The sequence below is a fragment of the Ischnura elegans genome, chromosome 4, assembly GCF_921293095.1.
Source record: "Ischnura elegans chromosome 4, ioIscEleg1.1, whole genome shotgun sequence".
In the NCBI taxonomy this organism is placed as follows: domain Eukaryota; kingdom Metazoa; phylum Arthropoda; class Insecta; order Odonata; family Coenagrionidae; genus Ischnura; species Ischnura elegans.
The window spans coordinates 5,786,564-5,807,350 of record NC_060249.1 but is presented as its reverse complement, the minus strand read 5'-3'; the positions used below and the strand labels follow the sequence as shown (position 1 = coordinate 5,807,350).

Genomic DNA, 20,787 nt, shown 5'->3' with positions numbered 1-20,787 from the left:
TCGCAGTAACAGGAACCAATATTATTGTGAACACGGTGAAAAAAGTGACGATAAAAATTCCGAGTTCTACACGGAAAAATGCCTTGAAATCACTTTTTAGGTTCCTGAAAACCATCATGTCAAGTAAACTCGGCGCACCTACCTAAGAATGCCACCTGGTGGTCGATTTGCACAGCGTAACTATAAAAGATTCATAGTGAGAATGGAATAAAAAAAACCAACCTTATCAAACATTTTAATTCCGTTGTAACACATAAATATTTTTAGCACTGTATAGAAGTTGAAGGACAAGCTACACTTTTGAAATTTTTTTCGACAAAAATTGAAATTGAGAAGAAACTATGTTTGAAGTGAAAAAGTGCGCTCGGGGATTCTTACTTCGATGTTTTCATTAGAAAATTTATATTACACATTTTGCGTGGATGTGGATGGAAGGGAATCTGCGACCTCACTGGTAGCCCTGAAAAAATAAGCGTGGAGGGATTTCTGAGTGGCGGCTTTCTTTTTGTCGCGGTAGAGTTCCCTGTAACAGGCCATATCATCCACAATAGCCCTATACACACGTGAACTCCTCTCAAAGTCAGGGTCACAGTCTCGGAAAATAGCTATTCCCCTCTCAATTAGTTTTATGGCTTCACTTAAGTGTTTTGCACTAAGCTGCTTCGCTTCCACTTCCCCGGAATCTTCCTTGGCCTCTTCCAAAGCCTTCAGTCCTTCAAGATTTTGAAGGTCCTCTGTCGACAATTCCTCTCCGTGGGATGAAATCAACTCCTCCACATCATCGAGAGAAACTTCCAGGCCCAGGTCCTTCGCGATTCCAACAATTTCTTCATGAATGTGTTCCTCATCCTCAAACCAGGAAGCCAGGAAGAACTTTTCCCCACGCCTTTTCCATTGTAGAGCTCTTCACATCTTTCCATGCGTTAGAAATATTTTCTATTGCGTCTTTCACATTGTATGACTTCCAGAACTCGCGAAGAGTTACAGAAGACTCCCCTTCAACTGCACCCATTGCCTGCGCAAAGTTCCGACGGAGATAGTGTGTTTTAAAAGTCTTTATGACGGCCTGATCCATGGGCTGCAGCAAGGATGTGGTGTTCGGAGGTAGGAACACAACTTTTACATTCTCACAGTCATTGCCGATACTGGGAGGATGACCGGGGCAGTTGTCCAACAGGAGCAATATCTTATGGGAAAGATTCATTCGCTCGCAGTATTGTTTTACGGCGGGAAGAAAATGGTCGTCAAACCATTCACTGAAGATAGACTGTGTCACCCAAGCCTTTTTATTAGCCTTCCAAACTACAGGCAAGCGATGTTTTGCCATCCCTTTAAGTGCCCTAGGGTTCTGCGAATGATACACAAGCATTGGTTTCAGTTTCATATCACCAGATGCATTGCCCCCCAAAAGTATCGTCATACGATCTTTCACCATCTTAAAACCTGGAATGGACTTCTCCTCCTTGGAGATGTATGTTCTAGAAGGCATCCGTTTCCAGAATAAACCAGTCTCATCGCAATTAAATATTTGCTGAGGTAAGTAACCGCCTTCCTCAACAATTTCTCGAAGCATTTCAACGAATGCGCTGGCAGCTTCACCATCATCACTGGCTGCCTCACCACTCGTTTTCACAACACCACGCAAATTAGATCGCTTTTTATAGCGATCGAACCACCCTCGACTAGCCGTGAAAGGTTCCGGATTAGGTGTATCTTTGGTAAGGTCACCATATATGGCCAATGCCTTTCTATGGAATCTAGCCAAATCAACTGGCTGATTTTTTTGCACTACACTCTCAAACCACAACGTTAACAAACATTCCATTTCCACTAGAACGGTGTTTCTATTTCGTGATAAATGTTTTGCGCCCAAGGGAGTTGCAACTCTTCCAAACTCTTTGATCTTTTCCTTTTCTTTCAAAATTGTCCTAATTGTTGACGGTGGAAAGCCTAAAATTCTTCCAATATCAACTGAAGTGGCTCCATTCTCACTTCGTCTGACAATATCAAGTTTTTGCTCCAAAGTTATAGTTTTCCGCCTTTGTTTCTCTCCCGCTGGTTCAGAAGATTCACTTCTCTTGGACATTTTCGTGGAAATGTCTCCGATGCTCAAATTTGCTAAAACCGTAATCGCAATTAACAATATACACACCGTTTTACACGTTTTATAAACTGACAGTATTACCGCCCACAAAACGAACAACCTGCGACGCCTGCCACTTCGCCTTTTTTCTCGCGCAAAATTTAAAAGACGCGACGTTATCGCGAAGCGAAGGGACGCTAAACGAATCACGGTCGTAAAATTTTCGTGACGTTATCGCGAAATGACATTAAACGGGGTGACGTAGAACGAGGACTCACTGTACAATTTAAAAACCAGCTCTATATTTTAAAACTTTGGAGCAAAAAAAAACAACATCAAAAAGCCACCATGATTATCACAATCCCATTTATATTTTGTACTACCACTCACTGAACCACCGCCATGTACTGCACCATTGTGGATCTTGAGTTCTTCGTATCCCTTTCCTTCCGTTCTCTTCTCCTCTCGTAGGCGCCTCCTTTTCTCTGCGTTCTCTTCTTCTCCGTGCCGATCTTGAATTCTGCCGTATCTCTTCCTCTGCTCTCTCAATACACCGCTACTTTAGTCTTTCTCCCGATCTTTCTTTTTAACACGTCTGCCTCCTCCTTCTCTCCATACACGACTGCCCTTTTTCCCTTTCCACAACAATCTCCCCGTCCCTCACTACCATTGTTAGTTTGAAATTACATACAAACAACATGGTGGCTTGTTTATGTTATGTTACAATATAGAGACAAGGAAGCGTGAGAATTCCCAGCTTAACAAACAGTGGTCTACATGATTCTCTTCTAGGTATACCCAAAATGGTTCTGAGTGCCCTCTTCTGCAGGAGAAACGTTTTGTTTAGGAGAGTAATTGTTGACCCCCAGAATTCAATGGCATAATTAACTATAATTAGGAAGTTACAGTGATGCAGGGTCATTAGTCCTTTATGGGATAGTGAGTTGGTAAGTAATCTCAGACTATATAGGACTGTAGATAATTTTGTACAAAGTTCATTGACGTATATAGACCAAGAACCAGAGTTTTCAATTATTAGACCTAGGAATTTTGTGTTAGTAGTAGGATAGAGTTGGGCATTGTTTAACATCAACTGATTAAAAGTAGCATCATTATTGAATAGCAAGAGTTGAGTTTTTGAGGTATTCAAATTTAGTTTGTTTGCAGCACTCCATGTCCACACTGAGTTCAATACCTCCTGACATTGGCAATGTAGATCAGTCATATTACTCGCTGATATGAGGAACTTTGCATCATCTGAATACATGATGGGTCTAATGTTGCTGTTTCCGTGTATAAATGAAGGTAGGTCATTGATATATATGAGAAACAAAAGGGGGCCAAGAATATTGCCTTGAGGTACACCTACGTTTATCACCTTAGGGTTGGATTTTCCCACTGAGTCGTGTAATACTAGTTCAACTAGCTGAGTTCTGTTTCTCAAGTATGAATCTAACCATGCCAATGCATTACCTCTCTCTCCATAGTTACAACATTTTTTTAAGAGGGTTTAATCATAGCCACCTAGAGAGAAGGCCCGATCACGAGCGACGGCTGAGGCTCTGACGTCACCACGAGAAGTGCTCTGTTGTTCCGGCTGCCGTTGGAGACCACTTTGTTTACGAGTGTATTTACGTTACGTTTTACCACATTTTAGGGGTTTTTGTGGTGTTAGTTGGTGAAAATTGAAGTTTCTGAGGATAGTGAAGTTTCCTTTATTCATGAATTGTATTTGCTGGCCTTCAGAAACGTGTATTTATTAGGCATTTTTGTTAAAAGTTCCTTTCACGTGTGTGGTGCCGGGATGCGAAGAAAACTCCAGGAGTGGAGCCGAAGTTCAAGTTTTTAGCTTTCCAAAAGATCCTGATTTGAAGAAGGAGTGTATTTCAGGGATAAGAAAAGAGAATTTCACTTCCACGAAAAACAGTAAGGTATGTACCCTTTCTCGCTGTAATTATTTGGATGTAATTTCTAGCTAGGTGTGGCTTGGGGATGATGACTGTACTAAAAGTGTTGATTTAAATTTAGAAGCGACAATTCAATAGGAAATTCTTATATTTTAGCTGTATTTATTGTATTATTTCTTTCAGTAAACGTGAGGTTGAAGGAGTTTCTGGGAATTATAATATAGCAGCCAAGTTTATAGAATCGAATATTGTTTCTTATCTTGCCCTCTGCCGTGTTATGCGTCTGAAACTCAGTAAAAAAGTGCTTATTTAACTATACTTTTGTAACTTAGAGTTGAAAAGCCATTTGAATTATTTGCGCGGTAAGTTATGTACTTGGGTATTTTCGATGAAACTACCAGAGTCTTTTATTTTTGGCGTTGTGCCTTATATTACGGGGGAAAGCACTTAAATTTCTAGGGTTCTTGAGTTCAAATTAATTTAAGCTTATGTATCATTTCGTAAGACCAACGATATTTACTTGATAAATTGTACGAAAACCATATAATCATGGGAAATTCATGAGTCTCGTCAAAAACGTATATAGTATGTTGTGTGTATTAACCACCGTGAATGAAAATATGCATTTTTCTCTTACAATTGGTACAATGAACCGTAATTTATCTGTGCTCGGCTTTCATCATCTGAAATTATCTTATGGTCTAGTTTTAAATAAAAAAAATCATTAAGGTATATAATGATCTCCTATATTTCCTGGCCTTGTCATTAGATATATCTCTCATGCAGAAATGCCCAAAATGGGAAATGAAATAACTACATAGTAATTTACATGGTATTTTCTTATTCATTAATTTTAGTGGTGCGAGCTTCACTTCACAACAAGAGAACTCAGAAAATAATCTTTGGCCTTGCGGGAGATAATTCGTGTTGAATTAAATCATCTTAAGGTGCCCAGATTCGAGGAAGGTGCCACCAAACCATCATCTAGGAGACAGAATGGCATAGTAGTTGAAGTGACATGTAGGACTAAGGTGTTTTTTTTTTGTAAAAGGATGATGTTCCAATCGACATTCGTCAGAAAAACTATTGAAGATAGTTATTGTGGCCTCTGCCAGTGCTCTTTTAAATAATTTTTGTTCAAAAGAGAATACCAGTATTTATTTCACCAAATTAGTTCATGGTAATAAGAGAAAATTGCCGGAATTATTGTGATTGACTAATGAAAATACAAAATATTTGTATTTTATTTCTGTTTTTTTTTTCTTTCCTGCCACCAAAATTCCTTGTGGTGTATACTTCATTCATGTTAAGTAAGATCTGAGGTGTGATTTAAGAGATGTCGTGTTCTTTATACAAATGTTTATGCTGGTGATTTGGCAGGACTTTCAGATTTTTTGAGACTGATACATCTACTGAAGTGACATTGAAACTTTAGCTCATCCCAAATAATTTTTCAAATACTTAAGCGCCTGGGACGGGTAGGTACATTTTATTAGCCGAGGCTGGACTGTACTTAAATTTTGGCTTGCATTTTGATGTATTCGAGCGTAGTAATAGCAGATGTGTGAACGATCTTATATTTCACAAGTAATTATCATTGAAAATCTTATTTCGTCAGGCTCTAGGGTAAGATTTTCATAGCCCCTGGGCATATCTAATTCAGTGTAAAAATAAAGAAGAATTTACTCTTAATTAAAAGATACATTTGGAACCTCGTGTGAACACCTTTTACTCTGCTAGAAATAAATTATTTATCAAAGGAAAGTATATGGAATGCAACCGGGTTTAATCAAATACTTAACATCATCACTTTATGCTATCGAATTTCGAGACGCTTTTTTTTTTTAAGAATAAATTTACTTTGGATGCAAAGAACCTTTTCTAGATAGTTATTTCAGATTTTAATCTTGTTATGTCGTACTTCTAGTTCACAACGGCAATTTATGAATCAGTTATAAATAGTTTTTTTTCTGGAGAACGGCGAAGTTATAAGGTACGTGGATTTGACGTAATATTAACGATTAACTTCAGATTGAAAAATATTTTTGTTTATGCATAAGTGTGTGTTTTTGTAGAAAAGCTAAGAAATTTCCTTCCAAACATGTCAGTATTTTCTCAGAACCCGCTGACTATTTTCTTATTGACTAAGTAAATTAACATAATAAATAAACATATAGTTATCTTTTCACTATGGCGGCTAATCCACCGTCGCAGACAGCAGCTACTTCAGTTCTGCCATGCTCTGGCGGTAGCACTACAATGAGTGACGTCACACGCCTGTGAACGGGCCTTTTCTCTCGGTGGCTGTGGTTTAATGGTCAACCATATCAAATGCCCTAGAGAAGTCTATGAAGAGAGCAGAAACTTTGTCTCCATTATCAAATGACTCTGAGATGAAAGTCCAGGCATCCAGAAGAGCATTGCCTGTCGACCTACCTTTGCGAAAACCCCACTGAGAGTCAGAGAGAATTGCATTCTTTTCTAGAAAAGAGATCAGCCGGTTATAAAAAATACGCTCAAATACTTTTGATAGCTGAGGCAATAGAGAGATAGGTCGGTAGTTGCCTACATCATTTCTGTCACCCTTGTTTTTATACACAGGTACTATTCGGCTAGGCTTCAGTTGGTCTGGGAAGATACCAGTGGACATCGAGGTGTTAATTAAGTGAGTTAAAGGTTTAACCAATAAGTGTTTGCATTCAGCAAGTATTCTGCCTGGAATCCCATCAATACCTGGAGTTGAGGATTTAGATAAGGTACCTAAACACGATAGGACTTCCTTTTCTTCACAGGGGTGAAGGTAGAGGGATGATACTATGGATGCGTTCTTTACAGTGGAATTAGTACTATGACTGCAGGAGTTGATTATTTGGAGATTACAGAAGGCATCATTCACCATATTGCATATTGTTTTAGAATCAGTGACCAAGGATCCATCGTTATTATAGAATTTAGGGGTAGATGGATTAGCCTTCTTACCAAGCTCTTCCTTAATTATTTTCCAGGTTTCTTTCATTTTATTGTGAGCATTGGCAATTCGTCCATCGTTGTATGTTCTTTTTGCATGCTTTAGTAGTTTTTGGTATTCACTTTTCAGTTTGAGAAATTCGGTATAATCTTTTTGACTGCAGCCCTTTTTACATCTAGATGATTTTACCTTCAGGATTCGTGAGAGGGTAATTATTGTATCAGTGAGCCAAGGTTTACTTTGATTATTGGCGTGGGTTTTTACAGTGACTGTGGGTATGCAATAATCAATGTGATAGAGTAGTTTGTCATGAAATTGGGTGTATATGTCATTGAAGTTGTTAAGTGAGTATACACCTTCCCAAGTTTCGATGGCTAAGGAGGTTTAAGACATGAAAGATATTCAGGTGAGAATAATTTGAAGGTGGATTTCCTAACATCCTTAGATTGTATTTCCAGGTTACAGTCAGTCATTACCATACAGTGGTCGGATAGACCAAGATCTACAACTAAAGCTGAGGCATTTTCAGAATCAATACTTGTCACCATATAGTCAATTGAAGTTTTGGAAGTGGGCATCACTCTGGTAGGATTGTCAACAAGACAGTGTAGCCCATAGAACAGGAACAAATTAAACAGGTCTGTACATTGGGGAGAATCCACTAAATCACAATTAAGATCACCAGTTATAATAATTTTATGCTTCTTAACAAGGGACTCAAGCAGTTTATCCAGTTTGATTAGGAACTCATTGAAGATCCCTGTTGGAGATCTGTAAAGTGAGATTATAGCAACACTTCCTGAAGTAGTTTTAACTGTACACACTGCACACTCAAAGTGTTTCTCTTCAACTAGATCCATAATATTGACAGAATTTATATCACTTTTTAAACTGTTACGTGCAAAGATAGCAACCCCACCGTTTTTATAGGTATTCCTTCCAAAACAGCACATCAAGTTGTAATTGCTAATGGACACCAATTTGAGTTCATCAGATTTCATCCAGTGTTCACTTATACACAGGAGGCTCTTTGCCACTGAGGGAAATCTCCAGCTGAGGAATCTTATTTCTTAAGCATTGAATATTATGGGCTACTTTGAGACTGGTACAGGGTAGATGATGGGATATGTTGTGTCATAAGGACACATCACTTGAATCTTGCTCTGCAATAGTAGAAGAATCTAAATTCCTTGCTTGTATCACTTTTAACACACTTAATTATTTCTGAGCACAGATGATTTTTCCCTTTACTATTCAAATGAAGACCATGACGAATGTAGAATGAACGGTCTAGGCTATTTGTATCAATCATTGTTACATGATCGAAGTTGGTACTAAGTTTTAGCAGATCCTCATTTACCTTTTTAGTCTCAACATTGATACATGAGGTAGTAGGAAGGTCATGGCGATGAGGAATGTTAGCAATTATTACATTGGTATTTGAAAGCTTTGACATCAGATTACTCATGGTGTGAACAACAACTTTACCCTCATTGAGGTACACATCGTTCGTGCCGGCCATGATGATTATGTGGTCATTTTTGGTGAGGTTATGTGAGATCTTTTCGCAGGAGTTCGTGACCTCGCTGATCCCGGCGTTCGGCATCACTACAACACATGTATTGTACACTTTACTAACCTCGGTTGCAGCAATTTTAGCCGAAATACCACGGCCATGGCTGTCCGAATACAGCAGAATAGATTTCAGCTTCCGCTTTACGCGATGAAGACACTTGTTTTCGTTTTTGGGGGGTACAGGAACAGGATGGTCTTCACAATGTCGCACATCACTGTTTCCAGGGAGTTGATTTAACAATTCAAATTTGTTACGCAGCGGCAACAAGGGTGGAGAAGGAGCTGTTTTCCTCGTTCAGTTCACACGCCAGTTGCCGTGTTGAATCCATTCGTCGTTCATCTCCACGGAACTTTTGGCTGCGACGACGGGCCTGCTCGCATGTTGATTCTTGTTCAAGATATGTAGCTGAATCTCTAGATTTTTCTTTTTTTCCCGTAGAACACTCATATCATGCAGGAGTTGCGAGATCAGGGCTTCCTTAGAGGCGAGGTTACATAGAAGTGAGAAGTTTTCGTCTTGAACGGAGCGCAACGAGCACGCTAAACACGACCACGTTTTTTCAAAACTTAAGACGTTAACATTCAGAACATTGGCACAATTAATGTGGAATGATGACTTGCAGGACTTGCAATTAACGCCGTTTACTACTTTTTTGTGGCAGATAGCGCATTTTATACTATTAACCAATATTTTACCGGTGCCGAGTACATTTGCGTACGTTCCACTAGACACCATCTTGTCGACTGCGATCTTGCCTATCCACCATACACGTGAGCGTCAACAAGCGAGCATCAGCGCAGTGTAGGCATGTGTTAAAATGTGTCTTCCTATGTCTCAGTGATAAGTGTTACAAGAAAAAGAAGTTAAACAATTTATATATTATTTTCTATTTTATTGCTGTCCAAACTTACTATAGGGAAATATATAAAATAATTTCGGTGTTTGATGTTAAGCACATTTGTGATGCTGGGAGAGGATGAGGAAAATATTTTCTTTGATCGCTTCTCAGTATGACTTCAATCGCGTTTTGTTAATCCTTTGATGTGAAGACGACGGGATGCTTTTGGGAAAACCCACCACTGGCTTTTCTTTCTTCCATCTGAAGCAGCAGGAGACCCATTTCCCGAACGCGCGCTGGACCAGAGGGAAAGTGGGAAGGGACTGTTTGCTATCTCTGACTGGTACACCTTTACATTCCATCTTGACCTTATCTTGACTTACCCAAAGGTGGTTTGACTGCAAGTGAAACTGAAAAAAGTTAACTAAATGTGGTTTTTACCCTCCACCTGCTTCCACTTGGATGGGTTTGATTGCAGGTCTGCCGCCAGAATGCATTTTTGCACAAAATTCAAACATATCACATTTCTTATTATGCAGTCCAACCACACCCCACCAAGTTATGCAGAGGAAGACCAAGGTTCCGTCCCATGGGTGACCATTAATCCCCTTTTTTAACCCTTCCGAGTTTCGGTTGAAACTTTTTGGAACTCTTCAGTAACTCGTTTTCTATTAATGCCCACCACTAATTGACAGGTCCTCTATTGGCTGTAATTTTCGTGATTGTAGTGTCCTTGCAAGGAAGTTCTAGTGCATTGATAACTAAAAATCTGGTGATTCGATGATTCATTAATTCCAGAGAACCACAGAAATAAAGATTATTCAACTGGTACATAGGGCTCACTAAGCTACAGAGGCATCATTCTCTAGCTAAAGCACTCACCCAGAAATCGAGGGATCCCGGTTCGAATCTCTGTCAATGCGAATGATTTTTTTCACTGTGGATTTTTCGCACAATTTATACATTGTGGGTGACTCCTGTACAGTTATCACCGTGGCCAGTCATGGAATACTTAAATTACAGAATGGAGTTAAATACTTTATCTACATTGTCAACAGGATATTTCTCAATGGAAGTGCATTCTTGAATCAGGGTTACTGTAGGGTTTTATCGAATTGCCAGTTTTTCACGGATGGCCACCAAATTTAGGATTTATCACACATTTCACTAGGTAAACAACCCCAAAAATGTACCAAATGGTCTACCCATTTCAGGATTGAATATAAAGGAAGGTGGCTATTCATGAGAATAAATACTGATTAAGATTAAACCATGGGGAAAAACAAGGTATATACAAGAAATATGAGGCTTTTGGCAACGTAAATCAATATTTGCTATTGTGACACCCACAAAATCCGCTGTATGCTAATGGCGAACCTAAAATTTCGACCAATTTCTGGAGTGGGCTTCAGTTCAAAAACTGTAAATAGAGCTTGAAACTAATTTTTGTGTCTACCAAATACTTTTTTATTACCTTTTAACGATCATTTGAATCTCTACTCTGGCCAATTGGGGATAATTATCTAAATTTCGCATGGTAGGTTACTAAGTAAATACATAGGATAGATTTTCAGCTAGCAATGGATCCAATAAATCTTAATGGACAATAAATAAATATTTATAAACGTTGGTTATGTAATTGTTATTAATCGCATAATTATTTACCTGCTTGCTTGTACTCCATGCATCACGCTAGTGATGAAGCAATCACTGTTTTTCACAAAATCAGCCGCCATAAGGACCTTCGCCAAAAGTCGACCAAAAGCAAACTGTCATATTGTGCCTTCTTAAATCCTTCTTAAGTAAGTTTATCCTTTGAGGAAACACTACAAAGCTCGACAATGATTTTTACTTCAATATTTTGCAATCAAGGCTCTACCGCTCTACCCTCTTAGCTAAGTAAATGGTTTACTGTGCGATAACGTCAGAAGGCGTTTCAGGTCACGTGACTTCAAACAATACTCGATCACTTTTCATTAAAATTTAATAACATTTGTGGAATAGGTACTACAGGAGTTTTGGCTAATATATTTGGGCTTATGAAAAATGTCTATTCAATGAGGCATACCAGCATGATGAATTAACAAATTTCATTCATGTTCCCCATTCATGTTGCTCTCCTGTTTCACGCAAGTTCATGCCACATTGTGCCCCAGCCAGTATGTACCCAACGTGCATTGGCAATGACACAATCAAAGTGACAACTACAGCAATATTCATCAAATGTCCACCAGACAAACAAACTCACCAGCATGGCCTTCAGGATGGATCGATATCCCCGCCTCGCAATGTTTGCATCACTCGTGAGGCTGAGCACTGTCTTGAGCTGCGATTCCGTTTCTCCAGAGGCGCCCTCTGAGATGAGTGCCAGGAGAGACCACACGCCCACCGGCGACACCACCAGGTTCTTGTTGTACCTCCCATCTTCATTCTCCTCGTGAACTATTTCCTAAAGAAGAGATGACCAAGTCACTTCATTTCACTTTTCAATCCCAATTTTCAATGGGTCACACTTCCAATTGCAAGTTGAGAGAGGATCCTGGGGTAGAGGTCTTTTTTTGTCACAAACTACCCCAGAGAGAGGGTTACATTGACTTCAAGGGGCTACGCTGCTTGGCAGGTTGAGGCCCAGGGTGGTGCCCTATAGGATACAACCACGAGGGCCAAGTAGGGCCACACCTCATACGCCCAGTCACCTCGGGATAGGGACCGTGGAGAGGGGAAAGACAAAGTAACGAAAGCTCCACCTTGATGTGAACCCGACAACGCTTCTAGGTTAGAAATAAGGATGGGAAAAATGGGATAGAAGAATCTACCCAGTCATTAGGGTGATGCAGACCACCATTACCAAAACCATAATTTGATGTACAGTCACTTTCAAAAGTTTCAGAGCAAAGTTTATGGCAACACTTCTGCTCCTCAAGGAAATTTAGTTTCCCTCATTACTTTTGTTGCCATTGGCTACGCACCGCAAACATTTTGTTGGCACGTGAAGATATGTGCTCTCGGAGGGAGAAATTATTCACAAATTTATGAATCTGTTTTGATTTAAGTTATATTTAATGATTGATTTAAAGTTATATTTGATGATTATTTTGTGTGCATTAAAGCATATTTGCCCCAGTTTTCACTGTCGGCTAGTATTTTAAGTATTATAGGACTATCATCACAAGTAGTTGCGGTGGAGTAAATATCCTACTGAGACTGTAATGGGTGATAGAATGAGTGTCCATGGAAGAAAACTTTTAACTTTTATCAGCTCATTTACTTCATTTGTGTTTCTTGAAGGTTTGGAATCATTTAAAATTCATAGCAACAGCTTTATACACTTTTTAATGGATATGGAGTCGTATAAAATTATGGAATAGGGCAAGGCGTGATTTATACTTCTTTAATGGCTACAATAGGGTGGTTTCCTATTATTTTTTTATTGCCTAAATCGAAAGATTATTATTCCTGGAGTACTTATTTCACACTTTTAGATTTTTAATTGTCAATATCTATTTTTTGCGATTGAATGAAAAGTGAAAAATTTCAAGCGCACGAGAACACGACGGGTAAGTTTGAATGCTGGAAAAACTCCGTGTGACATCATTCTGGTTCCCACATCCACTGTGTGAGGTGACCTTGGGGCGAGGATATTGTACGCCGCTGCGATGCTGGCTGCTAGCAGGTAGCAGAGTACCATGCTAGCTGGTAGCGCTTGGCTTAAATAAGGATTATTAATACCTTATCAAACGAAGAAAACTTTCCGACCTAAGCCAGTTTTAATAGGTGATTATTAAGACATGTTTCCCTGAGCTCTGTGCCTCATGCGTGCATTGGTAACCTCAGACGATGTATAACTCCTATCCTCTCGTGTAGAAACTAGGTCCCTGTGACGTCACGTGGAGTGGAATCGCATGGGCGCCAATCTGGCCTACTTCAAATGAGGATAAAATTTGACCCTTGCCATTCGTCTAAACCGGTATTTCTAAAACCAAATAATTTGTATATTATGAATACACTAATGGTGGGTAACGAATCGCAATCAATGCATTTCGTTTTCTTTGATGAAGGAAACTACCTTATTTAAGGGCAAGGGATTCAGAAATGAAGGTTAGCTGGCATAAAGGGCAAATAAAAACCCAGCGGTGGCATAAATGAACAATTCATAAACTGTTGCAAGGAGTCACATATTTTGTTTTATTATTAGAGAACTATAATTCTGTTTAGATAAATGTGGGTTTTAATTATTTGCTAGAATTTGATAACTACACACTGCCGACGGTTGTCTCTGTTGTGCTGTAAGGCTTGAAAACTTATTTGCACCTTTTGCAAAGTTTGTGCATTTTGTGATCCTCGACATTGGTTAATTTACCTTTATGCACGTCATCATGCGACGTCACAGTTGAGTAACATATATAGTGTAAATTGCCTTTATAATCATCACAAGCTCCATCATTTGGATTTTGTGTTCTCTGGTGCTCAATTAATGCAAAGATCCAAGTAATCTCTCAGGACGGAACCGTCCGATTACTCAGTATGCTGAAAAAGAAAACTTGTTGATGTTATAGCCTCTTATACCCAATATACCAAATGTAAAACCTAGAGGGCCTAAAGATCTCACCACTAACTTCAGTAGACACATAGGTATCTATATTGTCATTACATCAGGTCGAGCTCATTTTTGAGAATTTTAAGCTTATCCTTATAAATAAGTTTAACTAATACATGCTTTTTTGTGCTTCAGAACATCTTTCTGGCATTACAGTATATTCCGTTCAACGGGTCCGCTTTATTGGGCCATGAGTCAGCGATACTGACTCAATACTCACAACAAAATTAAAATTTGCTTTCATAATACTGTTTTTGAAAAATTTTCCTTCTTAGATTTACTCTTATTTTTCACAAGTGTTCCTATTCGTGACCTTTTCTTAAAGCTCTTGTTGTTATACTACCAGTAAGATGATATGGATTCCATTTCCCGACTATGAGACCTCATTCAACACAGTGTCTTGTTTAAGAGGAGACGACTCCTGAGGCGGTACATGGGCTGTGCATGATAGAATGAGCCCGGTATTGTGAGAAAGAAGTGGCTACATCTATGATGAGGGTAAACAAGCGGGTACAGCCCAATTTCTAGGGTTTACAGGCTGATGTCTAGCAGAGGCGACTGGTTGAGATGAACAATTTTGCTTACCAAGTGCTTTTTGTTTTCCATGCCTTGAACAAAATTCAACTGCCTCACGTGGTCCATACCCTCACCCCCTTTCCATTGCACAAATGAGTTATCACCATTGGAAGATTATAATGTTTCTTCCTTCCTTTCTCTTTTTCCCATCCCCATCTCAGTAGTTGACACATGCACAGAAGTCACGTTTCTCTTCACTCATAGCTAGTTAGTGAAGATTTCTTAGCTTTCGCTTAGATTTAGCTTTCTTAGCTAATTTTCAACAATTTGAAGTAAAATAACTGTGCTGCGCAATAGAAATTGATGATCTTAAACAAGTTATCAGCAAGAAATAACGGAGTCATGTTTTCACCTATAGTATAAAATTTTAAGCAGCTCTAATTCAGTGCATTAAAAATTTTCCAGCAGGGGATGAAGCATTATTAACGAGAGAAAACTAATAACTGATCTAATATATGCATAATGAACGTAAATGAACTCATACCAAAAAAAAATGCGCAAGAGAGTTTTGGAAAAATGCCTTACTTGTCGAAAGATGATATCAAGGACCGCTTTCAGGTGCTACGACTTTTCCCTGGCCACCATGGTATCCAGAGAGATGTCTCGTTTGAAATCGGCCTGAATTTCACGGCGCCGTCCGTGAACGACGGCCGGCGAAAAGTTGTCACGTCTGGAAGTAGCCTCCAGGGAGCAATGTGTGTATTTCACGCCAGTGCACCGTGAAGCCAGATTGAAATTTCAAACGATTTCAAATGAGACATCTCTCCAGACATCATGGCGGCCAGCGAAAAGTCATCGCATCTGAAAGCAGCCTTTGAAAAGGTTTGACAAGGTTGAAAAACGTCGGCCAAGAGTTGTAATTATCAGATTTCCATCATGATTGAATTGTAAACAGTGCTATTAGGCTATCGATAAATGTCTGACAGTAATGTAAAAATTGTAAGTGGTGTGTTCACCACAGTTTTTCACCATGGGTATGACATTTCACGATCAAGCTTTCAACATCAAAACTGTGTGCAGTTTATTTTTCTAGTAAATCAACGAATAGCAGTGAGAAAAGTCACCTGTGCCACTTGCATGGCCAATTAAATCTCAAAATCAGTGAATATATAGCAGTTTTCATCATAAAGAGCTCTGTGATTGTAAGTTGTACGGGATGAATGTAAGCATGGTAGTGACTTCCAGTTTTTCATGATTATATTTGCCTATTTCCCCTTATCTTTTTATGTTGTGTTCTAGTATATCGTTTGTGGATTGACCTATATTATTGAAATACGTTGTTGCTTGTGTGCGTGTTGGCAGCGGAACCGATTCGCGATCTCAGATATGAATTGTGTGCAGACACTCGCTGTGAATTTGTACTAGTGAAACCACGGAAATGGTGAAACTTTGTCACATTATCATGAAATAAAAGTTTCTTTTTACAATAAGGGCATGCCTTGTGTTTTTTTAACTGTCTATTACTTTTCATAGATAACTGCCTAAAAGTTATTTTTCATTATTTTAGAATGCATTTCTTGTGCTCCCTGAATTGGCATCACATATAGCTTTCCAAACTCCGCTACATACACGAAAAGAATGCAGAGCAACCGATTATATGTATTTCATTGGAAATAAAATCAACAGATTTAGGCGTTACTTGGTGGAACGATGAGATATTCATGGTTAAATAAAAAACACAGTACTATTCCACAACCTTATATTTTTGCAGTCTACTAGTTTCAACGTTTACAACGTCATTATCAAGACTGATAATGAGTCTTGATAATGACGTTGTAAACGTTGAAACTAGTAGACTGCAAAAATATAAGGTTGTGGAATAGTACTGTGTTTTTTATTTAACCATGAATATTTCATTGGAGTTCAGTATTTTTGTCTGTGATTAAGGCTCTCCAGCTAATTCAACAGCACGGCTCGTAAGCTAAGGCATTGCATCCTATGCTAATAATAGAATAATCCAAAGACACAAACTCTTAAGATGTTTTACCAAAATGTTCAAAGTCTAAAAAACAAATTGACAGAGCTCGATGTTCTATTAGAAAGTGAATTAAATCAGATGGATATTTTATGTTTTACTGAATATTAGCTCAGGCACTATGAACTAACTTGTATTAACATCAGCAACTATAATTTGGGTAGTTTTTCATGCAGAAATGAATTCAAAAATGGGGGGACATGTATATTTGTTAAAAATGACATAGAATTCAAAAATGTTACTCCAAATAACATTAATGTATTAGAGAAAGATTTTGAATTTTCCATTATACAGCTGTTGAAACCTAAAATATTTGTTGTGTGCCTGTATAGATCACCAGCTGGAAATTTTAATGTCTTTATCGATGATCTATATAACTTACTTGACACCTTGTACAAACAAGCAAATAATATTGTGGTATGTGGAGATCTAAATGTAAATTTTCTTAATGGCGATTGTGAAAGAGTTTAACAAATTCTGTCAGTTTTAGACTCCTTCCAGGCTAGTGCTATTGCTACTGAACCCACCAGGGTTACCAGTACTAGCAAATCCATTGTAGATCAAATCATTACAAATATTCTCAGGGAAAATTGTGAGTTAAATATATTTGATACTGGTTTTTCTTATCATAAGGGTATATCATTGTACATTAATGTAAAAAAATGGTGGCCTAGTCCATTGTTGAATTTAGCGTATGTCAAACTTCAGGACAAAGTAAGTAATACGTCATTTTTATTTTTGTCCAAAAAAATTTTTGGCCCGAGATACATCCCACCGAACATGGACCCGCAGGTGCTATTTTTCACTTGTAATTTTGGACAAAATACTAAAATGCTTATATCTCAGGAATGGTTCAAGATATTTTGCTAATTTCTGTTTTATTTGAAAGATAATAATTCTGTGATTAAATTCATATCTTTGATTTGAAAATTTGTGCCCACATTTTTTTTCTGCAATTTTTTATTTTTTAATTTTTTTTAATTAAAAAAAAATTTTTCTCGAAAATGCCGATCCTAAATTTTTTTTATTTTTTTTCTGTTCATCAATACCATTGAGCACTACAATCCCTGAAAAGGAGAACTTCCACTTTTCAGTTTAACAGGTTTTATAAACAATTCACAAAATTTCCATGCATTACGCAAGTTTCCATTACCACATTCTCAGATCACAATACAAAATCATAATACTTAAATCATATACATAGATTTTATTTTTTCCACTTTCAAGTCGCTTAAAGAGGGGGAGAATGATTTAGTTTGTTATTATCTTCAGCTTTTTTAAATTTATTGTCAAATTTCAAATTCGGTTTAAATATACAACCCTATGCCCATTGGCATAGCGAGCGGAAAGAAATTGTTTTTTATATTTCCGGGGGTTTGGATCCCCCCCTCTAAATATAAAAATACAAATACTTTCCTTCATTACAGAAAAAATAAAAATCATGGATTTAAAAAAGATTTCTTCGACAAATGAATTTTTCCTGATTATGAAAAGTACTGAAATTATTATAAGACCCTCTGCTTAGTATTCTGTTTTTCAAAACTTTTCCTCCTGATTTTGGACTCACCCCTGAACAAAATTCCTGGCTACCCCTCTGCTCATGTCACCACTATTTGTCGTGCCATGAATGTCATTATAATTTAGCAAATGTGTTTAAATTGGTCACATTTAATCCTTATTTATGATTACAATTGAAAATATATTAAGTTGAAGACACTGGTTATTGAGATTGTAGATCGATTTTGGTTGGGAAACGTTCAAACGGGAATTAATTATCGGTTGGTCTCTCCGCTATTTAGTGAGATATTTTCAGGCATTCTCTATTAAAAATAAAGCAACGAGGATCAATAATAAGTAGGAAAATAGGGAGCCTGGTGTGATTCATAGGATCATTCTTCACATAATACGTAGGAGTGAAAAGATTAGCTGATAGGAGAACTGAGTGGAGAGCTGCGTCAAACCAAACCTAGGATTGTTGACCAGTGATGATGACGATTCTTCACATAGATGTTCATTTCTGAAGGCTTTACCATCTGCGTAGATTCCGCGAAGTGTATGCTTACTTAATTTTCAATTCTATTCCTGGGATAAGATCATAGTTTATGGCAATGGTACCCAACATCAAAGACTTGGGACATACGAGTTCATTCTAGGAGGCGAGAGAGGAAGAAAGAACGGTTGACTGAATCATGCATGTACCATTAACCAATGCCCTGATTTTTACAAGTATTTACTAGTAGTTAAGAAATTTTGTATTCACGGGTTAATAAGATTGTTTTTGTAAATGGCACTTTTAGTTGTTCTTCGGATATTTCGCTTTTTCAGCTCGGTGGTGACAAATCTGTGCACTGGGAAATGCAAAACAATTGCTGGTGTTCAACGTCGTCCTTTATTTATTCAATTTTTATATATGCATTTAGAATATGACAGGCTATTTTATTGAACGAAATCAAATGCAAAACATATATACCACCAACCCACAGTCCTTTCATCGACATACCTAGCTAATCAGTAAGAATTTAAATAAATACGACAGCAGAAACACGGGAATAGCACGTTGTTCCTGCCAGGCGGCCAAGCGAGGTGTCTGCCGTGAAGTCATCAACGAAACGTAGACAGCGAAGTGAGACCACCTCACCCTCTATCACCTTGACCAATAGACCAAATTTGCCTCAAATGTAGACCTGATGTAGACCAAATGTAGTCATCCATTTGTTTTGCTGTATACCAGATATAGGCGTCTATATCTGGTTAACATTTGGTATACTGCAAACTTAACATGTACTCTCAGGGTTCCTTCACAATGCCTTGAAAAGTCATCTAAGAGATTGCCAATCAGAGAGAAGCGCCCAGTCAGATAACCAATCACAGAACAGCTCCCATCCAGCCTACGGTATATAACCGAGGCAGAATCCAACTGTTGTCCTTTGATGAAGAGGCGCAAGCCTACACCAGCTCCACGAGCTATTGTTATTGTTATAGTTGTTTTGTTAAATTTATATGTATCTGCTCGTGGAATAAACTATTTTTGAACTTGAACTGTTGTCTCTAAACAAGCTGATGCGGAAAAAAACCCAGGAGAGATTCAGAGATCTTTACGCTGGTCAAGAATGACAGTTGTGTGACTGGGGCAATAGCAAATTTCGGGAATCACCAAGTTATTAAATGGTAAAAAGGGGTTTAAGTCTTAAAAAAAAACATTGTATAGCTTCACCCAAAAAAATCACTCCAGTCTGGTGAATCGTGAAAAAAAGCTAGCGGCTCATTAAGTAAATGACACACATAGTAAAAAGTTTTTTCTTTAAGATATGCCCAAGATGATAAATGAAAATAAAGATTACCAACACCGTCCAAGATTGCGAACAATTTATGGAACAAAAAATTTAAATACAGTTAATAATAAGTTACATAATAATTAAGTTCATTTACCTTGAGGAGATTCTTCGCAAATGTTTCCAAGCTCTGATGCACAGGGGTTAACGATGAGATTCTTTCACAATAATTCATGGACAAACATAATGTGAGCACCAATGCTCGCAGACATCCTATAAATAAATAAGCAGCATTGGTTGATGGAAATGATCGAAAGGGGGCAAGAAAATCAGATACGTCACTTTTTAAGTGCCTTGAAATATAAAATCGTAATTCAATATTCTCTCCTCTTTTCACCGTTTACATACGTGAAAACATAGCCAGTTAGTTCTCACTTTTAAAAGAAAAATCGACACACTTTTAATATGCGCAGTAAAGTCTATCTTGTCTCTATCAACACGATCCACCAGCACGAAATCACACGAAAGCCAATAACCCTGAACAACCGCTACATATATTCAACTGCAAGCTGTTGAAACAAATGGATCCAACCAAGGAGACTATAAAAATTAGGCTGCATTAAGCCCCGTTACGTCCAGTATCAAATCCAGTACCGTCCGGTTCAAACTGGAAATAATTAAGAACCTTACATGAAGAAGGTTTTCTCGGTGCGCTTCCGATCGTCATTTGCGCAAATTTCTGTGTTTGTGTCGCAAGTTAATATGGTTTCTAATCCCGCCGATAGCAGCGCTGATCATTGTAGGGAGCATAGAGTTTACATTACTAGAGTGTAGAGTATATACTCTATTTCTCTATCTAAATATTTATGGTAGGGAGTATATATGCATAATGAGAAAAGTTTAAAGTAGATAAGTAAAGTTCATTATATCCAAAACGACACTGTTGTGATATTTTTCAAATTATTATTGATTTCATCTCACAGTCAGCTAGATTG

General features: G+C 38.0%; 1 protein-coding gene across 1 annotated transcript in view; it reads right to left on the bottom strand.

Moving 5' to 3' along the window:
* The window catches only part of LOC124157020 (serine protease inhibitor-like), a 71,878-nt gene extending 51,377 nt beyond the window's left edge, over window positions 1-20,501 (bottom strand). Inside the window, exons 1-3 of the mRNA XM_046531484.1 lie at window positions 20,201-20,501; window positions 19,950-20,065; window positions 11,621-11,821 (exon numbers count right to left, since the gene is read on the bottom strand). Of these exons, the coding sequence (XP_046387440.1) occupies window positions 11,621-11,821; window positions 19,950-20,065; window positions 20,201-20,210 (327 nt within the window). The 5' untranslated portion in view covers window positions 20,211-20,501. The remainder of the gene's footprint in view (window positions 1-11,620; window positions 11,822-19,949; window positions 20,066-20,200) is intronic.
* Between the last annotated feature and the right edge of the window lie 286 nt (window positions 20,502-20,787).